General features: G+C 37.6%; 3 protein-coding genes across 3 annotated transcripts in view; 1 reads left to right on the top strand and 2 right to left on the bottom strand.

Annotated features, from left to right (window-relative positions):
• Window positions 1-10,207, bottom strand: part of LOC125224916 (DNA polymerase theta) — a 28,532-nt gene extending 18,325 nt beyond the window's left edge. Inside the window, exons 1-4 of the mRNA XM_048128434.1 lie at window positions 8,000-10,207; window positions 7,284-7,408; window positions 1,698-3,715; window positions 1,271-1,454 (exon numbers count right to left, since the gene is read on the bottom strand). Of these exons, the coding sequence (XP_047984391.1) occupies window positions 1,271-1,454; window positions 1,698-3,715; window positions 7,284-7,408; window positions 8,000-10,128 (4,456 nt within the window). The 5' untranslated portion in view covers window positions 10,129-10,207. The remainder of the gene's footprint in view (window positions 1-1,270; window positions 1,455-1,697; window positions 3,716-7,283; window positions 7,409-7,999) is intronic.
• A 1,804-nt stretch (window positions 10,208-12,011) lies between these two features.
• LOC125224682 (UPF0415 protein C7orf25 homolog) lies at window positions 12,012-17,339 on the bottom strand. The gene is made up of 9 exons (XM_048128113.1): window positions 17,039-17,339; window positions 16,773-16,956; window positions 16,266-16,402; window positions 15,899-16,068; window positions 14,791-14,929; window positions 13,968-14,040; window positions 13,449-13,583; window positions 12,697-12,839; window positions 12,012-12,122 (listed from the first exon to the last, which is right to left on the bottom strand). Exons 1-9 carry the CDS (start codon window positions 17,195-17,197, stop codon window positions 12,039-12,041), a joined length of 1,224 nt encoding a protein of 407 aa, XP_047984070.1. The 5' UTR covers window positions 17,198-17,339; the 3' UTR covers window positions 12,012-12,038.
• Window positions 17,340-18,765: 1,426 nt separating this feature from the next.
• On the top strand, window positions 18,766-19,792 carry LOC125224726 (BRISC and BRCA1-A complex member 1-like). The gene is given in 3 exon segments (XM_048128165.1): window positions 18,766-18,919; window positions 18,994-19,700; window positions 19,703-19,792. Coding segments are annotated over 3 exon segments (846 nt in total). The 5' UTR covers window positions 18,766-18,854; the 3' UTR covers window positions 19,777-19,792.
• Window positions 19,793-21,584: the final 1,792 nt, after the last annotated feature.

Raw genomic sequence — 21,584 nt, 5'->3', positions numbered from 1 at the left:
ACGAAGTAGAAATCCGTCGCATCGGGTTTTGGATTAGGTAATGGATTACCCTAAGAGTCAATGACTGACTTAAAGAAATCGACTGATACCTCCGTCCAGTGTAGTAGCAATCGACAGCGCTCGTACTTTTCATCTTCTAGGCTAGTCTTACCGAGCGATCGGTATCCTCAAATGCCCTCACTAAAAGAGTTCAGAGTTCAGGAGTCTCGCTTGCAACCGCGCTCGCTTGACGCGAAATAGTCTGATCGAAAATACCAGTATTGTAACAAATAGCCCTTGGGCACGTGAGTGATGACCTTTTTCTGTGTTTGATATGGACGTAAGACGTTGGACTTTAAATAGTCATATCAAAGCTAATATTGATTTAGATAATTTTTACGAAGGGTTGACAAAAGCAGTATCAATTACGTTACCCTGCTACAGTACAGATAGTTACACTACTTTTACAGTTAATTTCCACACTTTGTGTCTGAAATTGGGTTTATAACCTGATAAAATAACGTGTCTGTTAATAATAATAGTGTATCTAAGGTTTTTGTATCTTGTTCAAGTCAGCCTCGCCTACATCTTTTTTTTTGGTTTTGATCTGCGATGTATAATAATGTCATTTCTCTAACTATTCGCTGACTAAAGCTAAACGTCATCACGAAAATCTCTTTATGCGTTTCTGGCACCGAGATATTCGCGGATCGAAGGCTATTTCGACTGATACATCTGTCAAATCGGTTCAACTGATTCACTTATTTTTCTATGATATGCCAATAGGGCTACCAAAGGCTTGCGCGCCAGCTGACTCGCCACCAGGAGATAATAAACAGGTCTCTATAAAGACCTCGGATATACAAACGGCACAAATAATATAAAAATTTTACCTTCCAATAAAATTTGTATTATTTTGCCTGGTATATCCGAGGTCTGAGTGATGCCTTCCTGGTAGGCTTAATATACCGCCGGCACTTCTCCTCAACAATGTGGGTGGCTGGTGGCGAGTCGGGGCGCGGGGGGCCTTGTGTTGCAGGTGGGGAAAAACGGGACTACCAACATCGCGGCGGTGAGACGCCGGAGCGACTTACAACGAACGATGGCGCCATCTATCGGTCCGATGCGACGTCTACGACGTACTCTCTATAAAGACCTCGGATATACCAGGCAAAATAATACAAATTTTATTGGAAGGTAAAATTTTTATATTTATTTCATTGTAATTGGTGAAAGTTAAGATTAAATACTACGAGTATTTAACACGTAATGGTAAAGCTAAATTACTTACCTATAATATTTTGTATATTATGATATAATTTTAGCAAATGTGAACTTTGAATGCAGGCGATCCTTCGCACACACCACGCTTTGACACACATTTCTTCAATCGCGTCCAAATTTTTGAATTTCTTTACTCGATTGCCAATCCTAAAGGACGTCGTTGACAAATCCAGTTCGCAGTATTTTTTCATCTATAAAACAAAGAAATAAAACGTAAAAAATCGACGATGTCTTTGTCTAATCAAGTAATCACCTGACAAATATGAAACCGAAGGTGATGATGTAGAAACAAATATTACGTGTGCAAACTATCCGATGACTGGCATTCCTTGAGCTACCGATAAAGTGACTGCTGACGTCTGTGAAGGTAATTTTACATTACCCTCACAGACAATATGTCTGTTAAAAGAGTATAATGATAAATAGGTTCTTACCAAAAAGGCGATGCTTGAGATCTTCTCGTCACTGTCGATCAACCATTCGGATAAAGAGACATCTGTACACGATCCTGCTATATCCGCGTCAAAAAACTGCTTCACATATTTATAAGTATTTTTCAAACATAGCGCCTTCAAATGTAACTCTATTTTGAGAAACCAATTGCGTAATTTATTCCTCAAAAGTGAATAATCGCCATTCAAAGAGTTCACATCTATAAAAATACAATTATCTTCATCAGTACATATGGCTATACTTTTTATTAATGGTATTTCAGCTTGTTTCTCTTCTGTGTGTTTGATTGTTAGTTTAGGCTGATTTCTTACTATATTGCTTCCTATTGGTTCATTCGAAAGTAATGTTTTGTTATTAGTGTCAAAAAATATAGCTGCATTTGCAACTTTTTCGATAATATGAAGGTTCAAGTTAATGTCTCTCCCTTTCAATACAGCGCATTTTAAGTTGGTGTCTTTGATTTGTATGCTAAACTTATTTCGACAAATGCAGGACTGATTTTGCTTTTGATCTATTGTCGAAGTTTCTTGTAGTTGATGTCCCATTTTCAATTTCTTGGCAGGCTGACGACCGGGATTCTTCTCGTTAGCGTTATCCGCGTTGCGTTTTAAAGGGCTGATGAAATGATTTTTAACACACGTTTCTTCAACATTTTGTGTATTTCCAATAACGTCGTCGTTTACATCGTTACACATTTTATCTTCTTCGTAAATTAATTTAATATTTTCGTCGTCTTCGACGTCTATTATAGTAGATTTAAACGCATTTAACATTGATTCTGTATTTATTTGAACATGATTTAAAGTTTCATCTTGGATGTCTATTTTGGGTGTTTGATCCACTACATCGCAATCTTCAATTAGTTTTGTAGGTATTGTATCAAGGGGTAAACTCTCTTCAAAGAGATTTGAATTATCGCCATCAGAAAACAAGCTATTATTTTTAGGAGTGCCTTTACTAGATAGTAATTCCGTATTTGCTTTCTCTAGTTTATCTTCTGTTTCTCCAAAACTTATATCCGGAGAAAACATTTTCTCAGATGTGCGTAATTTTGTAATGTTCTCAATTGGTATATCAGTAAAATTCATTGTATCCCAAATAATATCATCATCTTGATTTATTTTATAACTACTGACTAGATCACTAATTATTGGACTAGATTTGACTGCAGCGCTTTCTTTTTTCGCATCTTTTACGTCATTACTCAATTTATTTTGCGTATAGATTGCAGAATTCATACTCTTCGATTTGTTTATACTAGTGACATTATTTCTATTACTTATTGTGATGTCTGATTTACTTTTAGCTGACAGATACAAGTTGCCACTCGCTGGGCTATCAAGTAAACAATCACTATCAATATCGTCTTCTGTTATCTTAGTCGAGGTGTCTGTTTTGGATTTATTGATTTCTTCTGCGTTGTCATTTTCGACGGTGGTCTCATTCTTTGTGGTTTTATTAACATTCAATTGTAAACTAACCTCTGAAGCTGTAGATTTATTAGTTTCAATTTCTTTGTTGTAAACATCTGTATGTTGCGTGGAACTTTTGTTATGATCAGTATTTGTGTTAGCATTTTTATGTTCCCATTTGATTGCTCCGCCTATGTCATGTTCTAAAAATCTTCTAGCTTCTGAAATAAGGTTTTCAGCTGCTTCCATTGTAGTCATTCCACAACAGCCGGTTATCCAAATATTCTTCATTTTATTACGTTTCCTTGTATCATCGCTGTCGTCGCCTTCTCTTTCCTTCTCACTTTGAAACGGCAGAGCTTTATAAAGTGCATTTTCTATAACATTAGGTTCTGCTGTAGCAATACTTGTTATAGTTTCAAAGCCAGCATCGAAAAGACTCCTGGCTCGCATGCCGTTTAAAGAAGGTAACTTCATTAGCTCCAGTAACTCTGAGTGTATGCCAAAATGTAAGCGATCTTGGAATTGTGAAATGAGCATTTCCATATTTTTCCATCCAAGTTGATGGCAAAACGCTGTTACCATTCCTAAAGCACAAAAAAGAAACGAATTAGTGAGGTAACACGTAACTGATTACGCGTGGGCGCCATATGCAACCTGGAACTTATGGTATCATAATATGATACAGTATTGTAATATAATCCTCTGAGATGATTAGTGTAACCTGCGTACCTAAAAAATAATCTCATAAAAAGTATGCCAATTATACAGAGTGGGGCCTGTAACAAAGGCGAAGAATTGAACTGTAGGCTATTCTCCTTATACTGATCAACATTAATTTTCTTCAGTGACTTTTAAAAATTATGAAGTCTTTAAATTTTTAATTTTTCGTACAAAATAAATATTAGCTTCAATGTACGCCATTATTGTTGTCATTGACGTTGTCTATCACACTTTAGACTTAACAGAATTCGCAATACATTACCTCTTAGAAAAAACTTTCAAGGGTGATAAAAATCAAAATACAAGTTATTTTTAAAAGTCGCCGAACAAATGTTGATCAATATAAGGAGAATAGCCTAGAGTTCAATTCTTCGCCTTTGTTACAGGCCCCACTCTGTAGAGTATGATTTAACACATTCAGCACCAGTGACCCGATAGTCTGGTTCTCTATGGCGCTTCCCGTGACATACTCACTTCGCAATGGTTACGGCTACGATCGTGAAGCCGACCACGCGCTGGCACTGAATGTGGGATACCAAACTGTGTTTTATCGGCCTGTCTGTGCCGTGGTCGATATTTTGAGCAACTCTCACTTAATTGTCAATTAGTGGACTTCAAGTTTGGCAAAGGTAACGAAAATCTTTTATGAACTATCATATTTTTAACCTCCTGGGGTTTGATTGACCTCCTAACATTGATGTCCTAATACTAGGACAAAATACCTACGAGGAAATTAGAATCTACGTTAAATGCAATAGGCTACTAGACTCGTATCGAATTTAGCACATCAAGTTATTGTTTTCTGTAGTATTTGACTTAAGAAATCAATATTTATAGCTTGCGGGCATTAAAAGTGCGTGATGACTGCGTATTTTTAATTAAAGATGTATGTTTTTTTTTAATAATGGACTTTTAACTATGGAAAACGGTGTTGGCCGATGGAGTGACGTCACATAATTCAGATCAACTATGGAAATTAGAGGTAGTAATCTGATCTCCATAGAAGCAACCTCTATTGTATTATAGTTATTTGTTATACAAGGGGGCAAAGTTGTATTTTAACGCCGAGTGCGGAATTGAAAAACGAGCAAGTGAAAGGATTCTATAGTTGAACCACGAGCGAAGCGAGTGGTTCGAGAATAGAATCCTGAACTTGCGAGTTTTTTAACACACGAGAAGTAAAATACATTTGCACCCGAGTGTAACACAAAACTTTTCCCCTCACTATAACGAGGAAACTACAACGCAAAAAATGCGTTTATCACTGCTTCCAGTAGTTCCACTGGTGGTAAATAACCTTAATTACTAGATTCACCCACTTTTATTAATTTAAAAGCAGTTACTTTAACTTTATTCAAGGTCAAATTACTTTACCCACTAGTGGATAAAATGCGTTTTTATCCGCTGGTATTAAAGGACAAAACACGTGTTTCCGAGCTAGTGAGGGGAAAAAATTCATAGTCGTTGACGGGTGTGACAATGTGAAATATTTTTTCTAAATATACTGACGTCATGCAGGGCCGGATTAAGGGTAGAGCGAGTGGAGCGGCCGCTCTAGGCGCCACTTGAAGAGGGGCGCCAAAGTCGAGAACGTGGAAAAATCCATACAAAAAAGTTATACATTGCGTGGGCGCGCACATATCACAAACCGGCGAGAGGAGTCGGGAATTAATCCAGCTATTGAAAATCTAGATTTGTAATTCAGATTAAGTGGAAAGTTGCACCACATTGCCAACATATACTAAGTTACCAACATTCATAAGGGCGCCGTAAAAGGAGGATTCTAGCCCTTGACGAACCACATTGTTGTGCGGCCCAACGACAAAGTTACGTCGCTATCCAAATGCAAAAATATGAGTATATCCGATAGTCCAAAGCGGAGTTCCTCATAAAGCCAAAGGCGCAAAACGTCTCAGTGAGGCGCAATTTTGTGAGTCCACAGGAGATGATGAGCGAACTTCAAAGGACTAAGATCCCGAAGGGCACTTAGTGGCAAAATACCGAGATGGGTATCCGGACGGTGACGATCGAGTTCGCAGTAAATGTCTTAATACTCTTAGTATTATAAAAATAATAGTGATGGCGAAATATAAGGTCTAAAAGTCGGGAACATCGGCGCCCTTTGAGGTCAAAATACCCCGAAATATGCCAAAGACCGCAGCATGCAGTTGATCAAAGCAATAGGAAAAAAAAATCGCGCTCGCTTCGCTCGCACTTACTATTTATATCAGTTCTCTTTTAGTTACTTAGGAAAAATTCCGCGCTCGCGTTTTTATGTCAAGTCTGCTTTCCTGACTTAGCCACTATAGGACTCTATTTTGTTTGTTATTTTATGTACATGATATCCACGTTCAGCCCCACGTAACTGTACTAGGGTGCGACTGAGAAAGTTCAGTCCCTTTCGTACTCTGTATGATGAAATCCATAAATTCTGTAGGTATTGCGTTAATCTTCAAATTACGGCATTACTATATGAAAAAAAATTCGCGCTCGCTACGCTCGCGATTTTTAGGGTTCCGTAGTCAACTAGGAACCCTTATAGTTTCGCCATGTTTGTCCGTCCGTCCGTCCGCGGATAATCTCAGTAACCGTTAGCACTAGAAAGCTGAAATTTGGTACCAATATGTATATCAATCACGCCGACAAAGTGGTAAAATAAAAAGTGGAAAAAAATGTTTTGTTAGGGTACAGGGTAGGGGGGCCTACATGTAAAGTGGGGATTGATAGTTGGATATATAGATTGGATAGTTATTTAAAAATGAATAAGGGTTTACTCAATTCTTTATTGGATAATTTTAATATTTTCGGAAATAATCGCTCCTAAAGGAAAAAAAGTGTGTCCCCCCCCCTCTAACTTTTGAACCATATGTTTAAAAAATATGAAAAAAATCACAAAAGTAGAACTTTATAAAGACTTTCTAGGAAAATTGTTTTGAACTTGATAGATTCAGTAGTTTTTGAGAAAAATACGGAAAACTACGGAACCCTACACTGAGCGTGACCCGACACGCTCTAGGCCGGTTTTTTCTATCTACGTCGTAAAACTTCTTCCCAAGGGCGCCGAAACTCAAACTCGCTCTACCCTGATTGAGTGCACGGGCCGGCGCTGACGTCATGTTATAGATATTCTATAGATTAATATGGCTGATGTTGTTTTTGCCTGATGAAGCAAAAGTAAACTTTAAATTTTTCTTTTGCGGGTATTTAAGTCGTAATAAAATATGGTACTATTTTTTTCGTTTAATTAGACAGTAATTAATAATATAAGGCATACTTTGAAAAAGAGTCAAGTAGCCTATTGAGTTAATGTTGTTTTCATTCATTATATTTTCAAACAAAAGAAATTCAGCCCTGTTTTGTAGTACCATTGATTCAAATTTGTTTGGCAATTTTTTTGTATGGTGGGCCGCTAGAGGTTAAGTGTAAAGTTACCTGCAAACGTAGCGGCCGACTGCTGCAGACTCTGCAAGAATCCCCGCGCGCACTGAAACTTGCTGGCCACCTCGGACAGTGGCACCTCATTTACCAAGTCTTGCAGCGCCAGGGCCGTGTAGAACCTTTTAAACAAATAAACTACTAATATCGAAAGATATGGAAAATAATTTGATGTGTTCCCAAAATTGCGGGTAAAAAGAAAGGCATTAAGTCTCTAACTGACACAAGGAATTACATCACATTCAACCCTATTCTGGCAGATTGTGATGTTACAAAATACTAACCCTATCATCATTTATAACCACTCACATTCGAACAATAAATTGAATTGAATTGAATTGAATTGAATCACTTTAAAATAAAGCTAAAGATAAAATTGGTAACAGTACCTACTCGACCAATTCTTGTATTGTTTGGTGTAAGGGTTAGTGCGTTTTCACATTATCCGATCCGATATCGGATGTCGAACCGATATCCCATACATTACCGGCGCCATCTTGGATTTTTTCTATTGAAATAATGTGAAAACGGACTTAGAGACCCTACCAATTATGTAGCTTGGCCCTACCCACATGACCTACTCCTACAATGGTAACATTTATGAATTCTGTTGAATTTCAGAATTATTACGAGCACTATTATGATAAAAAGATAGTGCAATCAACCTACTATGTTCGCAACTTATAGAAGTAAAGACAGAAAGAGAATCTTACCTTTTATGAATATTTAATTTATTGTAGGCATTGTTGGATTTATTTCCCCCTCTCAAGCACCTTATTATAAAGCTCTCCTGCACTCCCACCAACTCTCCAACTCTCTTCATGGCTTTCGTCAATGATTCCCACAATGTCAGCAAATGCAACCAGTCAATATCCGCCCACTGGCTGCTGACACTGTATGGAGTCACCAAGTAAATCAAGTGCAAGTCAGTCTCCAATACAAGACATTGCCGAGCCTTCTGCAGCTCACAGAATAAAGATAAGCCATCATTAGGGGCCATTGATGAAGACAAACAAGCTTTCCCCAATGGTGTAGCTACATACAGAATGTCATCCCCTTCATTTTGAAGTCTCACTAGTTCAAACTTCTTTAATTCCTCTAAAGTGTTTTGCAAAAGTATGTTTTGTGATGGAGTTATTCTCTGTTGAGTATAAAGCAAGGTACACTGTGAATATAAGTCTAATTCAGCTTTCGTACAAGCAACTTGACTGGCTATCATTTCTAGTATGGCTCTCATGTACTTGTCTTCGCTTTCAATGCAACTCTCCACAGGGTCTAATGCTCCCATCATCAATTCAAAACCAATTTTCTTTTCATTCTCAGTGCACACCAATATACTCTCTCCTTTAGTGTCTCTACCCATTCTGCCAGCTCTCCCAATCATTTGTTTATAAGTTAATATATTAATTGGTTGCCTTTGGAATACTGGGGTCCTTATAATAACTTTCCTAGCAGGTAGATTGACTCCAGAACTTAAAGTGGAAGTAGCCACCAAGACGCGTATCGCCCCAGACTTGAATGCTCCTTCTATGATGTCTCTCTCATCAAAAGTTAGTCCTGCATGGTGATAGGCAACACCAAATGATATTGTATTCTTAAGTACTTGGTCTAGTCCTACTGGGCAATTTTTCAGTTGTTCTAACACTTCAGCTATATTTTCAGTCTTTAATTGGTGTCTCAGTATAACACCAATTTCATTCCCTGAACACCCAAGTTTGAAAAAGGATGATGCAATATTTTGAGCCAAGTTCTCACACCTGTTCTTAGTCATGCAGAAAATTAGGACAGAACATCCTTCCTTAATTGTTTCTAGGCAAATTTTCAAGACATTGTCTGATTCAGCAACAGAGGTAGAATATTTTATAGTGCTTACAAAATTTCCCTGTTTGTCATAATATTTATTATTGACTAGACAAAATTCGTCCAATGGAATTGGCCTGAATTGAGTGACAAATAATTCTGCATCAAGCCAGGTTGCCAGCACTTCTAGATTGGGTAATGTAGCGGACATGCCAACAATTTGAATCTGCACACCCTCCATCTTTGATGTAACATATTTAACTTTTGTCAGAAGAAGCTCCAATATGTAGCCTCTGTGAGGATCTCCTAGCAGATGCAGTTCATCAACGATCACAGCGCCCAAGTCTGAAATGTTGCCATCATCTAGTAACCGGTTGATCAAACTATTTGCTTTTTCTATAGTACAAATAGCAACATGGACCGCTTGAAGCCCGCCTGGAGGCGACTGTGATCCCATAAAACCTTCCACTCTTATCCCAGAGCTGGATAATATATCTTGTAAATAAAACATTTTTTCTCTCACTATGGATACAAACGGTAGGATAATGATTACCTTCTTTTGTCTTTCCAGAACAGTTTTGATGGTCAGTATCTCCGCCACGAGAGTCTTCCCCGCTGACGTCGGCGCCGAATACACGAGGTTACAACAATCCAAAAGAACTTTAGCATTACCTAAACATGTTACCTGCCATTCAAACATCTCAGTAATACCTTTTTGTTCATATTTCTTAGCAATTTCTGACGGCAAACCCCACTCTTTAAGGTTTTTGTTCATTAGCTGCTTTTGGGATTGAGAAGAGTGTGTTATTTTAGTTTCATTGTATATACTAGCATCAATGATAGCTGAAGAATTTCGCACGGTACTGTTTACTTTCTTATTTAAATTATCTCGTATATGCTTTGGTTTCTTCTCCTCCTCTGAAACATACTCTTGGACGACTTCTAAGGTGTTCTGAATTTGGAACGAGAAATCAAAACAATTGTCCAAGAAGCCCACATTTTCTACAATTATTTGGGAGTCTGCAAACTCTGTCTCGGCCATGGTATACTCACGTAGTCGTTGACGTGAACACTTTTAAACAGATACGATTAGGTTTCACAACTATGTACATGATTCCAGTTTAATTCTCATCGGAGCAAATCCATCGTTTCTCAGTTTTGTTTTGTTTTACTAAATCAAAAACAACGGACACGCTGTTGCAATAAAACAGCTGATATAAATTGACGTTTCTAAACTAAACTGACGTTCATAAGGCATTGTTCCAAAACGAAATGTTCTAAGGCTGGGCGCAGACGGGCGACGCAACAGTTTTGTCTCCGTCGCTCGGTCTATGGGCTAGTATGAAGGTGCGCACACGGTGCGACGCAACTTTTTTGTCGTAGGGGTCGACGACAGGCCTGCGACGCAACTGTCTCCTTCCCTATGGGTTTCAATGCAAGTGCGCACACGGCGACAAAACAGTCGTCGGTCAGTTGTCAATGTTACCAGTTATTCGAAAAAAAAGATAATTTTAAATGCAGATTGCTGAAGACGACATTGATATCTGTCTTTTAATTGAAGAAGTAGAGGAAAGACTGATTTTATATGACAAGAATTTAAAAGAATATTCCGACAATATTAAGAAAAAACGATGCCGGGTTGTAAAATCATCAAAACTTTTAAACACTCATTCTGAAGTACCAAAAAATTATTTTAGATAGGCTCTCAATTTCATGAAAAAAGAAAAAGTTGCATCCGAAATATCCAAAGATAATAGAATTAGTCTATGGTAATAGCTTTTTAGTAGTCTGTGGTTACGTCGCTGTCGTTCCCGTGTGCGCACCTCGGAGACTGTCGCAAGGGGTGACGACAGAGACAAAAAAGTCGTCGAGCAACTTTGTCGCCCGTGTGCGCGGAGCCTAAGTGTTCTAACCTCTATCTATTGGTTCAAGATGTAACAGACGGACGTACCGGATTCAAATCTTTGAAACGAGGCTTGTTCGTACCGTATTTACGATAACATACCATTAATTCGCGCGTGCGAACAAATATCATACAAGGCAATACGTTAAGTCATACACAAAGGTTTTTTCCTTAGCCCCTCCTTTGCGCAGATTGGTCTAATGTGAAACAGCATGTAGAGTTTGATATAGAGCAAATGTAGACCTACTGAGCGTAAAGGAAGAGTCCGAGTTAAGCGCGAGTAAAGACTTCAATAAGGCAAGTAGGTACCACCGTTCTTTTTAGTGATACCCTTTGGATACTACAGAACATGAAATAGGCATGTATTTCATTACTTAATGGCAGGCAGCCCGGCAAAATAGAGAAGAAATAAAAAATGGCAACATCGTAGTTTCGTCCCTTTTCAATCAATAATTATGGTTGATAATTTGATAAATCGGGACGACACTACGATGTTGTATTTTTTTTTCAAGCTGTATGTGACAACAATTTGCAAGACGCGAAGAACACAAAAGAGTACACACTGGAGACAAACCATGTAGCTGTGACATGTGTGAGTGTAACAAGATTTATTACAATAAAAACGCTTAAACACCGGCTTGAAACCTTCACATACGCATGACAAGTAGTTTGCAAGCAACAAAGATGTATCAAACACACTGGTGATAAACCTTTCAGCTGCGAAATATGTAACAAGTATGCATTACATTTATAAGACACAAACACTCGTGATCGTGACAAACTTTATAAATGTTTTAGTACACAGAAAACATACGGTCTCCATCAGTGTTGAAAAAAGTGTCGCAACGCTATAAGTGATTTTTCTTTAAAGAAGGTCGTCAGAATTTTAGATGAAAATATTCTCACTTGAATCATTAGAACCTTTCTGCAACGCACGTATGGTAGTGTTAATACTTGAATTAACACTAAAATAAATAAATAAATTATGATACACTTATGAAAGGTAAAATAATACACCAGAGTCTGCCAAAACCGTTTAATATCAAAGATCATGAGGACAACTTCGTGGCGGTAGGCTCCTTGCCCTCGGTGAGCGCTCGCGACTCGTGGATAAATGCTGCGTACGTCACTCCCTGTAACAACACACATTTGGTGAGCTGGCGGGGTCGCCATGTAATGTGGGATGTAAATATAAACATGCTCGGAATATAGATCTGTAATGCCGCGCGAACCACTTCACCGCTCTACTCCGAACAGCATCATAATACGTATTGGTTCGAATGTTAGGATGTTTGCAAGAAAAGATAATTTATAATACACACACGTACACCACATTGGTGACAAACCATTTCGCTGTGACATGTGTGATACTGACAATCAGAAAAGACTTTTAACTTGGTGGTTTGTGTGTGTTAGAAATAAACTGTTCTACACTAGTGGCGGTCGCTTGTTACGCTGCGTGCGTCCAATCCGATCAACTTGTGAAACCTTTTTTTTAGCGGAGTGGGAATGCAGTGTTACGCGCGATGTGTGGGACTCGCCGTTTCTTTCCTCTCCCCTAGCGAAAGGGGAAAATTACCCACTAAACCCACTCCGGAGTTTCACCCTCTTTGCCGTTCGTAAGGGCGCGCTTGGATCGATATATCGTTATCGTGAAACCTGCGTAGGTTATTTATATTATATACCTTTAGGTTTATAAAAAACTACCTGTTGATGGGCTGCCCTGACGAACCCTTCATTGGCCGACACTGTGATGGCTTTTATCCGATGCCCGAAGTTGAATATGATGCGAGATCGCAGACGAATGTGACCGCGCACTTTTAGCTTCTGCCGTGCAAGGTCGTCCTCCCCTGGAACAGATGGATCTAAATGTAAATTCTCGGATTGTTCAAATCGCCTTGTGATCTAGTCGTATTTAATGTTTGTTGTAAGAAAAGTAGCGAAAATGAAATGCGTTGTAGCGCTTTTTCGTTCACAGTATGGCTGCCATTATTTATCAATTCCATTCTGAGTTTGACTTTCGTTCGTAGAAAAACACGAAACATGACTCTAAATACTCACGAAAGCTGAAAATAATGAAAATGATTCTTAACAATCAGCAGTAAAATACCGATCCTTTCCTAGTGAAAGTTAGTAGAACATTGTTAAGGAAGATAGTCGCATGAACCTGAGTAGTCGTCGGGGTACACCGTAAGTCGCTCCCGAAGCTCGACGGTCCGTCGCCTCTCCATCACTCCTCGGAGTATATCGACTATCTCGGCGACCATCCCAGGCGGTTCTTCTCTAATTAAAGGTAGTAAGATAGTTGTACAAACCTGCGCAGTCGTCAGAGTAGACCGAAACTCTCTCTTGAGACTGATCAGTCCGTCACCTCTCCATCACGCCATCATATCAACTATCTTCCTAAATCTTGCGGTTATTCTCTAGGTAAAGTTAATAAGATATGTATTAGTACGAACCTGCGTAGTCGTCAGGGTAGACCGTGAGCCTCTCCCGCAGCTCGGCAGTCCGCCGCCTCTCCATCTCACCTCCGAGCGTGTCCACTATCTTCGCGAAGTCGTCCCAGGCGGTTCTGCAGCAGACCAGGCTCTTCCCTGATTAACGGCATTAGGCATTCTTAAGATGATTTTATTACAAATGTTCCATCATAGTTATTGTGAATACTATCAAAACACAATCATATTCTCCCGCATAAATACTATACGTATACAAACGGTAGCTCAGTTACCTGGCAGTTCCATCTGAAATTACCACTATGTTAACTCGAGTTACTCGAGGTTGTAAAAATAAATACTAAAACACAAAAAATGTTAGGATTCACAGCTGTAAATTCGAGGCGCTGTTTTATCTTGGACTTTATATAATAATTAGTTATTTGACATTTTGTAGGTAAATATGTCGAAAGGCATTGAAATTTGAAGGAAATGTCTTCTTAGATGAAAATTATAAAAAATATGTACCTAATTATAAAGACTCACCCTCAAATATCTTCTCCAAGATAGGTTTGACTGGCCTCTCCGCTTCCCAAGCGCACTGCTGAGTCAGAACTTCCTGATAAATTATAATAGGTAAGGTTCAGAATCTAAATAATCCGAATACATTTTATTTCATATCGTCACAATAAATAACTCCTCATGTGAAACATCTAGATCGTGTCGTCCCATGTTTTTGTCAGAGATCCGCCTATTACATTGTTACTACCCACTAACTATCAGAGAATAGCGGGATGAACACAGGGCGAGGCACGTCTCGAGGCAATGTGCTCGCGCGTCAAATATTCAATGTAGGTAGATAGATGTGCCGAGACGTCACGTCACGTTGAAACTGAACGTTTGCCACGCGAGCGCATTGCCTATTGCCTCCCTTTGTGTGGACCCGGCGAATAAAAGTTAATATGTGCCGTTATACCGTTACCCGATGGTTTTTCACACAAAGAGTAAATGTTATTCGTAAAACTACCACTTAAAATAAAAATTTACATTTTTTTTCCCAAAAAAATACTTTTTTGCAATGTGTCACTAGTTACTTTTTGATATCTATCAACGAGGATAGTTAGATTATGTCCGATAACGGCATCATCGCCATCAAAATAGCGTTTTGTTCTGAGAAATAATAATTGTCATTTTTTTAAATGCTTATAACTCTGAAAGTAGGCGAAATCCAGAAAAGTTTATATGACATTTTACTCTTCTAATATGATGACGAATACGCTGTTAAAATTATTCAGTTTTCTCATGTTACACGGTGTATAAAACCTTAAATATGAAAGTTGAACTTTCCGAACAGAAGAGCTAACAATACCTGTTTAAACCGGTAGTCGCAGTGTCCGTTGGTCATATTGCTAACGTAAGCCATCATTGCTGTGACGTCCAGGTTCAGAGTGGTGATCTCAGGGTGCTCTTCAATACATTGGGACATTTCTTCTAGTGTTTTAGGGTTACTGAAAAAATTGTACAAATGAATTGATTGTTTATATGTATAGTTTAAATATATAATATTGGTGACGGGTTAAGAATTTCACCACCCCCTTTCTTCCCGTGGGTGTCGTAGAAGGCGACTGTGGGATATGGGTTAAATAGTGACGTAGGCGAGAGGCTGGCAACCTGTCACTGCAATGTCACATTTTCGATTTCTTTCAACCCCTTTTTGCCAAGAGTGGCACTGAAATTTGAGTAGTTTCATGTGCTCTGCTTACCCCTTCATGGGATACAGGCGTGATAGTATGTATGTATATAATATTGTAACATTCATGACAACCAAGGTGAGAGATAATTTTACTGCCTTGTGAGGTCTTTTCCTCATGTTTATAATGTAAACGAGGGTAATTTTTGTGCTTTTCATTTTAGAACTTGCCTTCCTCTTGAATCATTGTGTAGTTTTAAAGATCTGAGCATACATATGGACAGAGAGACAGACAAACTTTGTTTTATACTATGTATTGAGCTTATTGAAGAGTTCAAAACTAGAATCGAATTGATCAATTCCCAAATAGTTTGTACATTTGGATCACGTCTCCGATTTAGATAAAAATTGGTAGGTTGATAGAGTCCATGATGCTAAGCAAAATCCACTAGGTTTCCCAAAATGTCCTAGGTTGTTTGTATCAAAACCTTCCTTTTTTGTTACCAGATTTCTATACATTTTCGGTAACAAAAAAGGAAGGTTTCATACAAACAACGTAGGACATTTTGGGAAACCTAGTGGATCTTGTTCAGCATCATGGACTCTATCAGCCTACCAATTGTTATCAAAATCGGAGACGTGATCCAAATGTACAAACTATTCGGAAATTGCTGAATTTCGATTTGTACGAGTAAATAAGGACCAGTTTTATTTCTGAAGATGTAACAGACAGATACTTTTTACTTCGATACTTTGGATTACATTTATACAATAGGTAGAAAGTTACCTGTCTTCCAGTGTTTCATCCTCTTCGTCACTAGACTGAGACGGGCAGGAGTCATCACAGTCTTCAGCATGACTGGAATCTGGCAAAATCTCCCCTTTCACTATAACACCCACTGCTTTTAATTTTTTAGCTAAACTCTCTTCTATGCCACTGACGAATTCAAATATCACCTGTAAAAACATGATTAATTACAATTATCTCAATTTATAATCTATAAAGAGAAATGATACGGAATGAGTCATCTATGTACATCGTCGCCTAGCGAGGCACGCCGCAAGGCTGAGACAGGTTGCTTGGCTGTATGTTTGCCATGCTAGGAAATTGCCTAGAAACGTGCCTCGCTCTGTGTGAACCCAGCTACTCATACCTTTGGAGGCTGGTACATGCAGGGGTACAACTTGGCACACTCCAAGTAATCCTCAGCTTGGTCAAGAATGGACCGAGCCCCATATGATGCATTTCCGGAACTCAGAGCAGAGAGGGATTTGGGATTTCTGGCTATTACTGAAATGATCAAATTACCAATGAGGTCTGGTACAGTACAGATAGACCCAACTGCAATACAGGAACAAAATGATAACTGCACAGTTTCTGTACCAATTGCAATTGGTTTGCAGTGCATCAATATGGTGAATTATTAAAATAATAATATTATTTCTCTTTGTCTTGAAAATAATAAATTTAGATTATATATGTCCTTAAGATGATCATGTAAAAGCAATGGTTACTAAATAACACTTTACTTAGTTTTTACTCAAAATAAAATAGCAAAATGAGCAGAAAATTTCTACCCTATGATTTTTAATAGGTACTAAGATAATTTAAATAGTAAAAATGATGACTAGCTTTAGAATATAACATGTTCTTGAATTACCTTTGGTCCACGTTTTTCCTTGGTCACTAATTACATCAATAACTAGTTTGCTTTCATCATCAATGTGAAATATCTTACACACTGCCACCACACCGGGCCTCAACGCACAGTCTACCATTGCACCCAAATGTCGTAAGTTTGAACAGGATAATTGCTCTAGTTTCACTTTTCTAGTTTTTTGTAGCTAAAACAAAATATATTGTTACATACAACTCTTACTATAGTTACTATCAATAAAATTAAAATTATGTCTGATATTGATATACCTTTTTTAGAAACTCCATTTCTTGACGAATCTTCCTTTGTAACTTCATGACCCCATCGACGGCTTGTATAGGTTGCAACAGAAACACAAGTTCTTTACCATATTTGATTTTATCATCAACCAGAACGAGAAGTTCTTCGACAGAATTCTGTTTTTCCATTTTATGTGGTTACACAATTATTGTCATGATACAAGACTGTTTTATATATTTCGTAAGAATACAGCAATTGTAAATAAATAATACTTAAATAATTTCAAGATAAAAATAAGAATCACTATTCAATCGCTTACGAAATGATGTGCCACTGAACTGTCAACTGTCACTACTCACTAGTGTCAGTACGTCAGTAGTGTCACGTGAGTGCATAGATTTAGAATTATTAAACTAGATTGTGGAATCACATTTTTTGCTATACTAAATTGAACCTTATCACTGAGACAGAAAGGTGATCGTATCAGACTAGCGAAAACGGTCCACATGAGAGGGCATTGTTTGGGCTGGTGTCCCTCTCGCACGTGTTGCCAGTGTTAATGAGGTTACCATAGTAGTAGTATTTTTATCTGTATATTACCTGACTTTATTACTTCTTATATAATTTTAGGGTTATATTCAAACTAGGGTTTCGATATATTTCAGAGAATTGGAAAATAATTATAATGTAATTATTTTCATACCAATAAATCAAAGATTTGTATTAATTAAAAAATATGTTCAAATGGGTATTAGTAGATTTGGTAGTAACTTTGAAAATTGACTGGTATCCCCAATGTATGACAGTGATGACGTCACCATAGATTTAGAATTATTAAACTAGATTGTGGAATCACATTTTTTGCCATACTAAATTGAACCTTATCACTGAGATAGAAGGTGATCATATCAGACTAGCGAAAACGGTCCACATGAGATGAGAGGGCATTGTTTGGGCTGGTGTCCCTCTCACACGTGTTGCCAGTGTTAATGAGGTTACCATAGTAGTAGTATTTTTATCTGTATATTACGTGACTTTATAACTTCTTATATTATTTTAGGGTTATATTCAAACTAGGGTTTCGATATATTTCAAAGAATTGGAAAATAATTATAATGTAATTATTTTGATGCCAATAAATCAAACATTTGTATAATTAAAACATATGTTCAAATGGGTATTAGTAGATTTGGTAGTAACTTTGAAAATTGCCTGGTATCCCCAATGTATGACAGTGATGACGTCACTGAATAATGTTGACATTGTCAGTAAGTGCGAGAGGGACACCAGCCTAAACAATGACCTCTCATGTGGACACACTTTTTGACTTAACTACTCATTCTGGTTTAACTGTAATTCTGTGCGTGAGTGTCACTGTCACTACTTTCAGCAAAAAGGGATGGTCGCTCTCAGGGAGAAAAGAAGGTCGCTCTCTTTCTGAAATTTACAGCTGCGTATATACAATGGAAACAAAATAAAAAAAATAGTTCGGAATTCGGACAATGGTTAGTGATCAGTTATTACTAATTTAATTAGTGGTTTATAATTAAATAGCACACAATTAATTGTGAATTTAGAACAACTTTTCGGTTTCTGTGAGAAAAGCAATGTAACACTTTAATTTGGGTAAACTATGTTCTAGTGTACTCTAAACCTTAACAAAAACATCTCGTTTTAGAACGTATACCTTTCTTAAAAGTATTGTTTTGACGTTTGTCATCTGTCAGCATTCAGATTGAATTCATGAATTTGATCATCGGTTTTTCACTGACGACGCCACTTTACTTTTTAATTATTGACTATTGTAGTTATTGTGGTAATTTAATATATTCATCTTCGTCCTAAATGGATTCTCCTGAAATGATATCGTCTAGTAACTCTCACACAGCGGAAGATTCGAACGACTTAGGGTAAGATTTACATACTGTAAACAAAGATTGACCATTGTTACGCTTGTGTGAAGCTTATCTCCTTATTCTTTCAGAAACACCGACAGTATCAACAAGCTATCGCGTGATAATATTTCAAAATTGCAGCAGCAAGTCATTGCTAATTTTCAAAAACCAAACTTACCCAATGTAAATGTGCCAGAGAGGATAATTATTTGCCTCGATGTTTGTTACGACGACAACAACTCCCTCTACCGGCTGGGCGACGGCACCACTTTCACACCGATCAACATGATGAAGCGGATTCTGGACTTCTTTTTACATTCAAAGCATGCAATCAACAAACGAACGGAATTTGCACTTTTGATCATGAAGGACACTGAACCACTTTGGGTCCAAAATTTTACAAATAATTTAAAAGATATTTTTAACGCGATCGATTACATAAATGCTGAGGGTTGTACAGCCGAAACATTTGATTTCAAGAAGGTATTCCAAATTATCAAGCAGAAAGTTGAAATACCAGAGTATAAACAAGAAGAGTGTATTTTACCACCACCATTTGTGGTCCGGATGCTAGTTCTGTACGGGAGATCATTCTGCATCCCACTCATACCTCAAGATGACTCATATTTCCTTTTCCTCAGGAAGCAGTTTTATTTCTACATAGACATATTGCTAGCACATGAAGAAGATTGTAGGGAAAACAAATGTGAAGAGATATATGATGCACTCCAGGACTTGGATAATGGTTATTCATATGTGTATGAAGTGTCGAGGAATGCAACCAAGATCCATGACTGCATAAGCTGCTGGCGCACCCGCTCCAGAGGCCCCTGCAGCGGCTGGCCAACTACACTTTTGGAGTTAGACAATAAACTATAAGAAAAAGGATTCCATTGTTTCTTTTTATCACCATGTTGTGTCATTCAATTCTTATCATTAACTATGACTCAGTAAACATAGGCCCTGTTTGATCTTATGGGTCCCTAATGGAATGGAATAAACCCTCACCTCATTTTTACCCTACCCTAGAGTTTGTGTTCTCATGTTATACACTGTATATGTATAGGAAATTTTGGGTAATAGAAATGAGAGACAAATTTTCTTTTGACATATTTATTTCAGCTCTTCAAGGGATAATGATGGTATAAAAAAATCTAGGGCTATTACACAATAGTTTCAAACACTTCCACACATACTTGCAAGTAGATTCACTACTATGGTTGGCATAAGCACTAAAATCTGGTGGATCCCAGTAGTCTCCGCAGTTAGTTTGCCAAGCATAGCCAACAAAGCATAACTGCCAACATACAACAGTTTCAAATGTTATTGATGACTTTGTCACACTATAGGGCAGCTACTAATGCTACACTCAACCTGCTGTTCAGTTCACTAGATTTCTAGATGATCTTGGTATACTATACAAAAACTTGGCATACATACAAACATCACCTTCAACCAAATTGATGGCTGCTACAAGGCAAACCCGCTTCTTATAAAAGAAAAGGTTGAGCACCCATGGCCAACTACTGGGACTGTCTAGTCATCAGCTCTTAAAATGTCAACTTATTGTTCACATTTCATAAAATGTATTCTATACCTGATTTCCATATCTTAATCTCTTACTTGATGAAAGTACTAAATTCTAATTCCAGCACAGCCAGTTTAATTCCCTTCCATACTTACGATATACATACACTAACAGCTGTATAACTAACATGTTTAATGACAAGTATAGTATGTTTGATACTGAATGTGTCTGGGAAACGCCCAAACTATCAACTCTAGGGTACAAACTAGACTTGAGCAGAAATGACAAAAGAATATGAAAAATATCTCTATCTAAATGTTTCTAGAAAGAGCATTCCATTATAAATGTATCTGAAAGGCAACTTCAGATGTTACTTTTATCTATAATCAGAATATTCAGAGATACTTATTAAAAATCAATCAAACGCAGCGGCAAATCAGTTTCAACAAGCAAACTGCAAAAACGATTACATTTTATTTAAAACAAACTTATTAAGACATACATTTGAGTAAATGATATAAAAATAAAAGTAGCATGTAAATGATGCGTATAAAATAAACTACATATTTACATTTTAAGATTCTTAGATTTCAAACGATTAAAACGATGTTATGAAGCTTGAAACCTCCCGCATACGAGTAACAAAACTGTTAAAACACAATCATTATGTACAAACGAAACGTCACTAATATCACTTCACTATATGCTAAATTTAAAGCAACTCATTTACAAACATACGAAGAATTTAAGGAAAATATACAATAAATAAAGCTTGTTTCATAATCATCGTAATTTTAATCGCAAACTATACCGAAACATTCTAGAGCTACAATATTTTACATCTGAGATCCTAGGATATAACGATACTATCGATGCCTAAGATTTGACACTGCTTGATTTACAAACAAATAAATAACTTCACTTATCAGTCTCACCACGTTTAAATCTATGTACAATGTCGTAATGAACCTGCTGTCGGCGCCAACTAAACGCAAAAATAATATAAAATATATCAACCAGCTCGCTCTGAGAGCAGAGTGACCGCGGGACCGCCGCATGTTAGCGTCTCGCGAGCGTTGGCGACTAGCCATCTCTAAGGCTGTTGCTCGACGCAACGCTAACGCAGCGACGCAATTTTCCATAGTATTGACT

The sequence above is a fragment of the Leguminivora glycinivorella genome, chromosome 3, assembly GCF_023078275.1.
Source record: "Leguminivora glycinivorella isolate SPB_JAAS2020 chromosome 3, LegGlyc_1.1, whole genome shotgun sequence".
In the NCBI taxonomy this organism is placed as follows: domain Eukaryota; kingdom Metazoa; phylum Arthropoda; class Insecta; order Lepidoptera; family Tortricidae; genus Leguminivora; species Leguminivora glycinivorella.
Note: the sequence above shows the minus strand (reverse complement) of the source record. Positions and strands in the feature narration are given on the sequence as shown.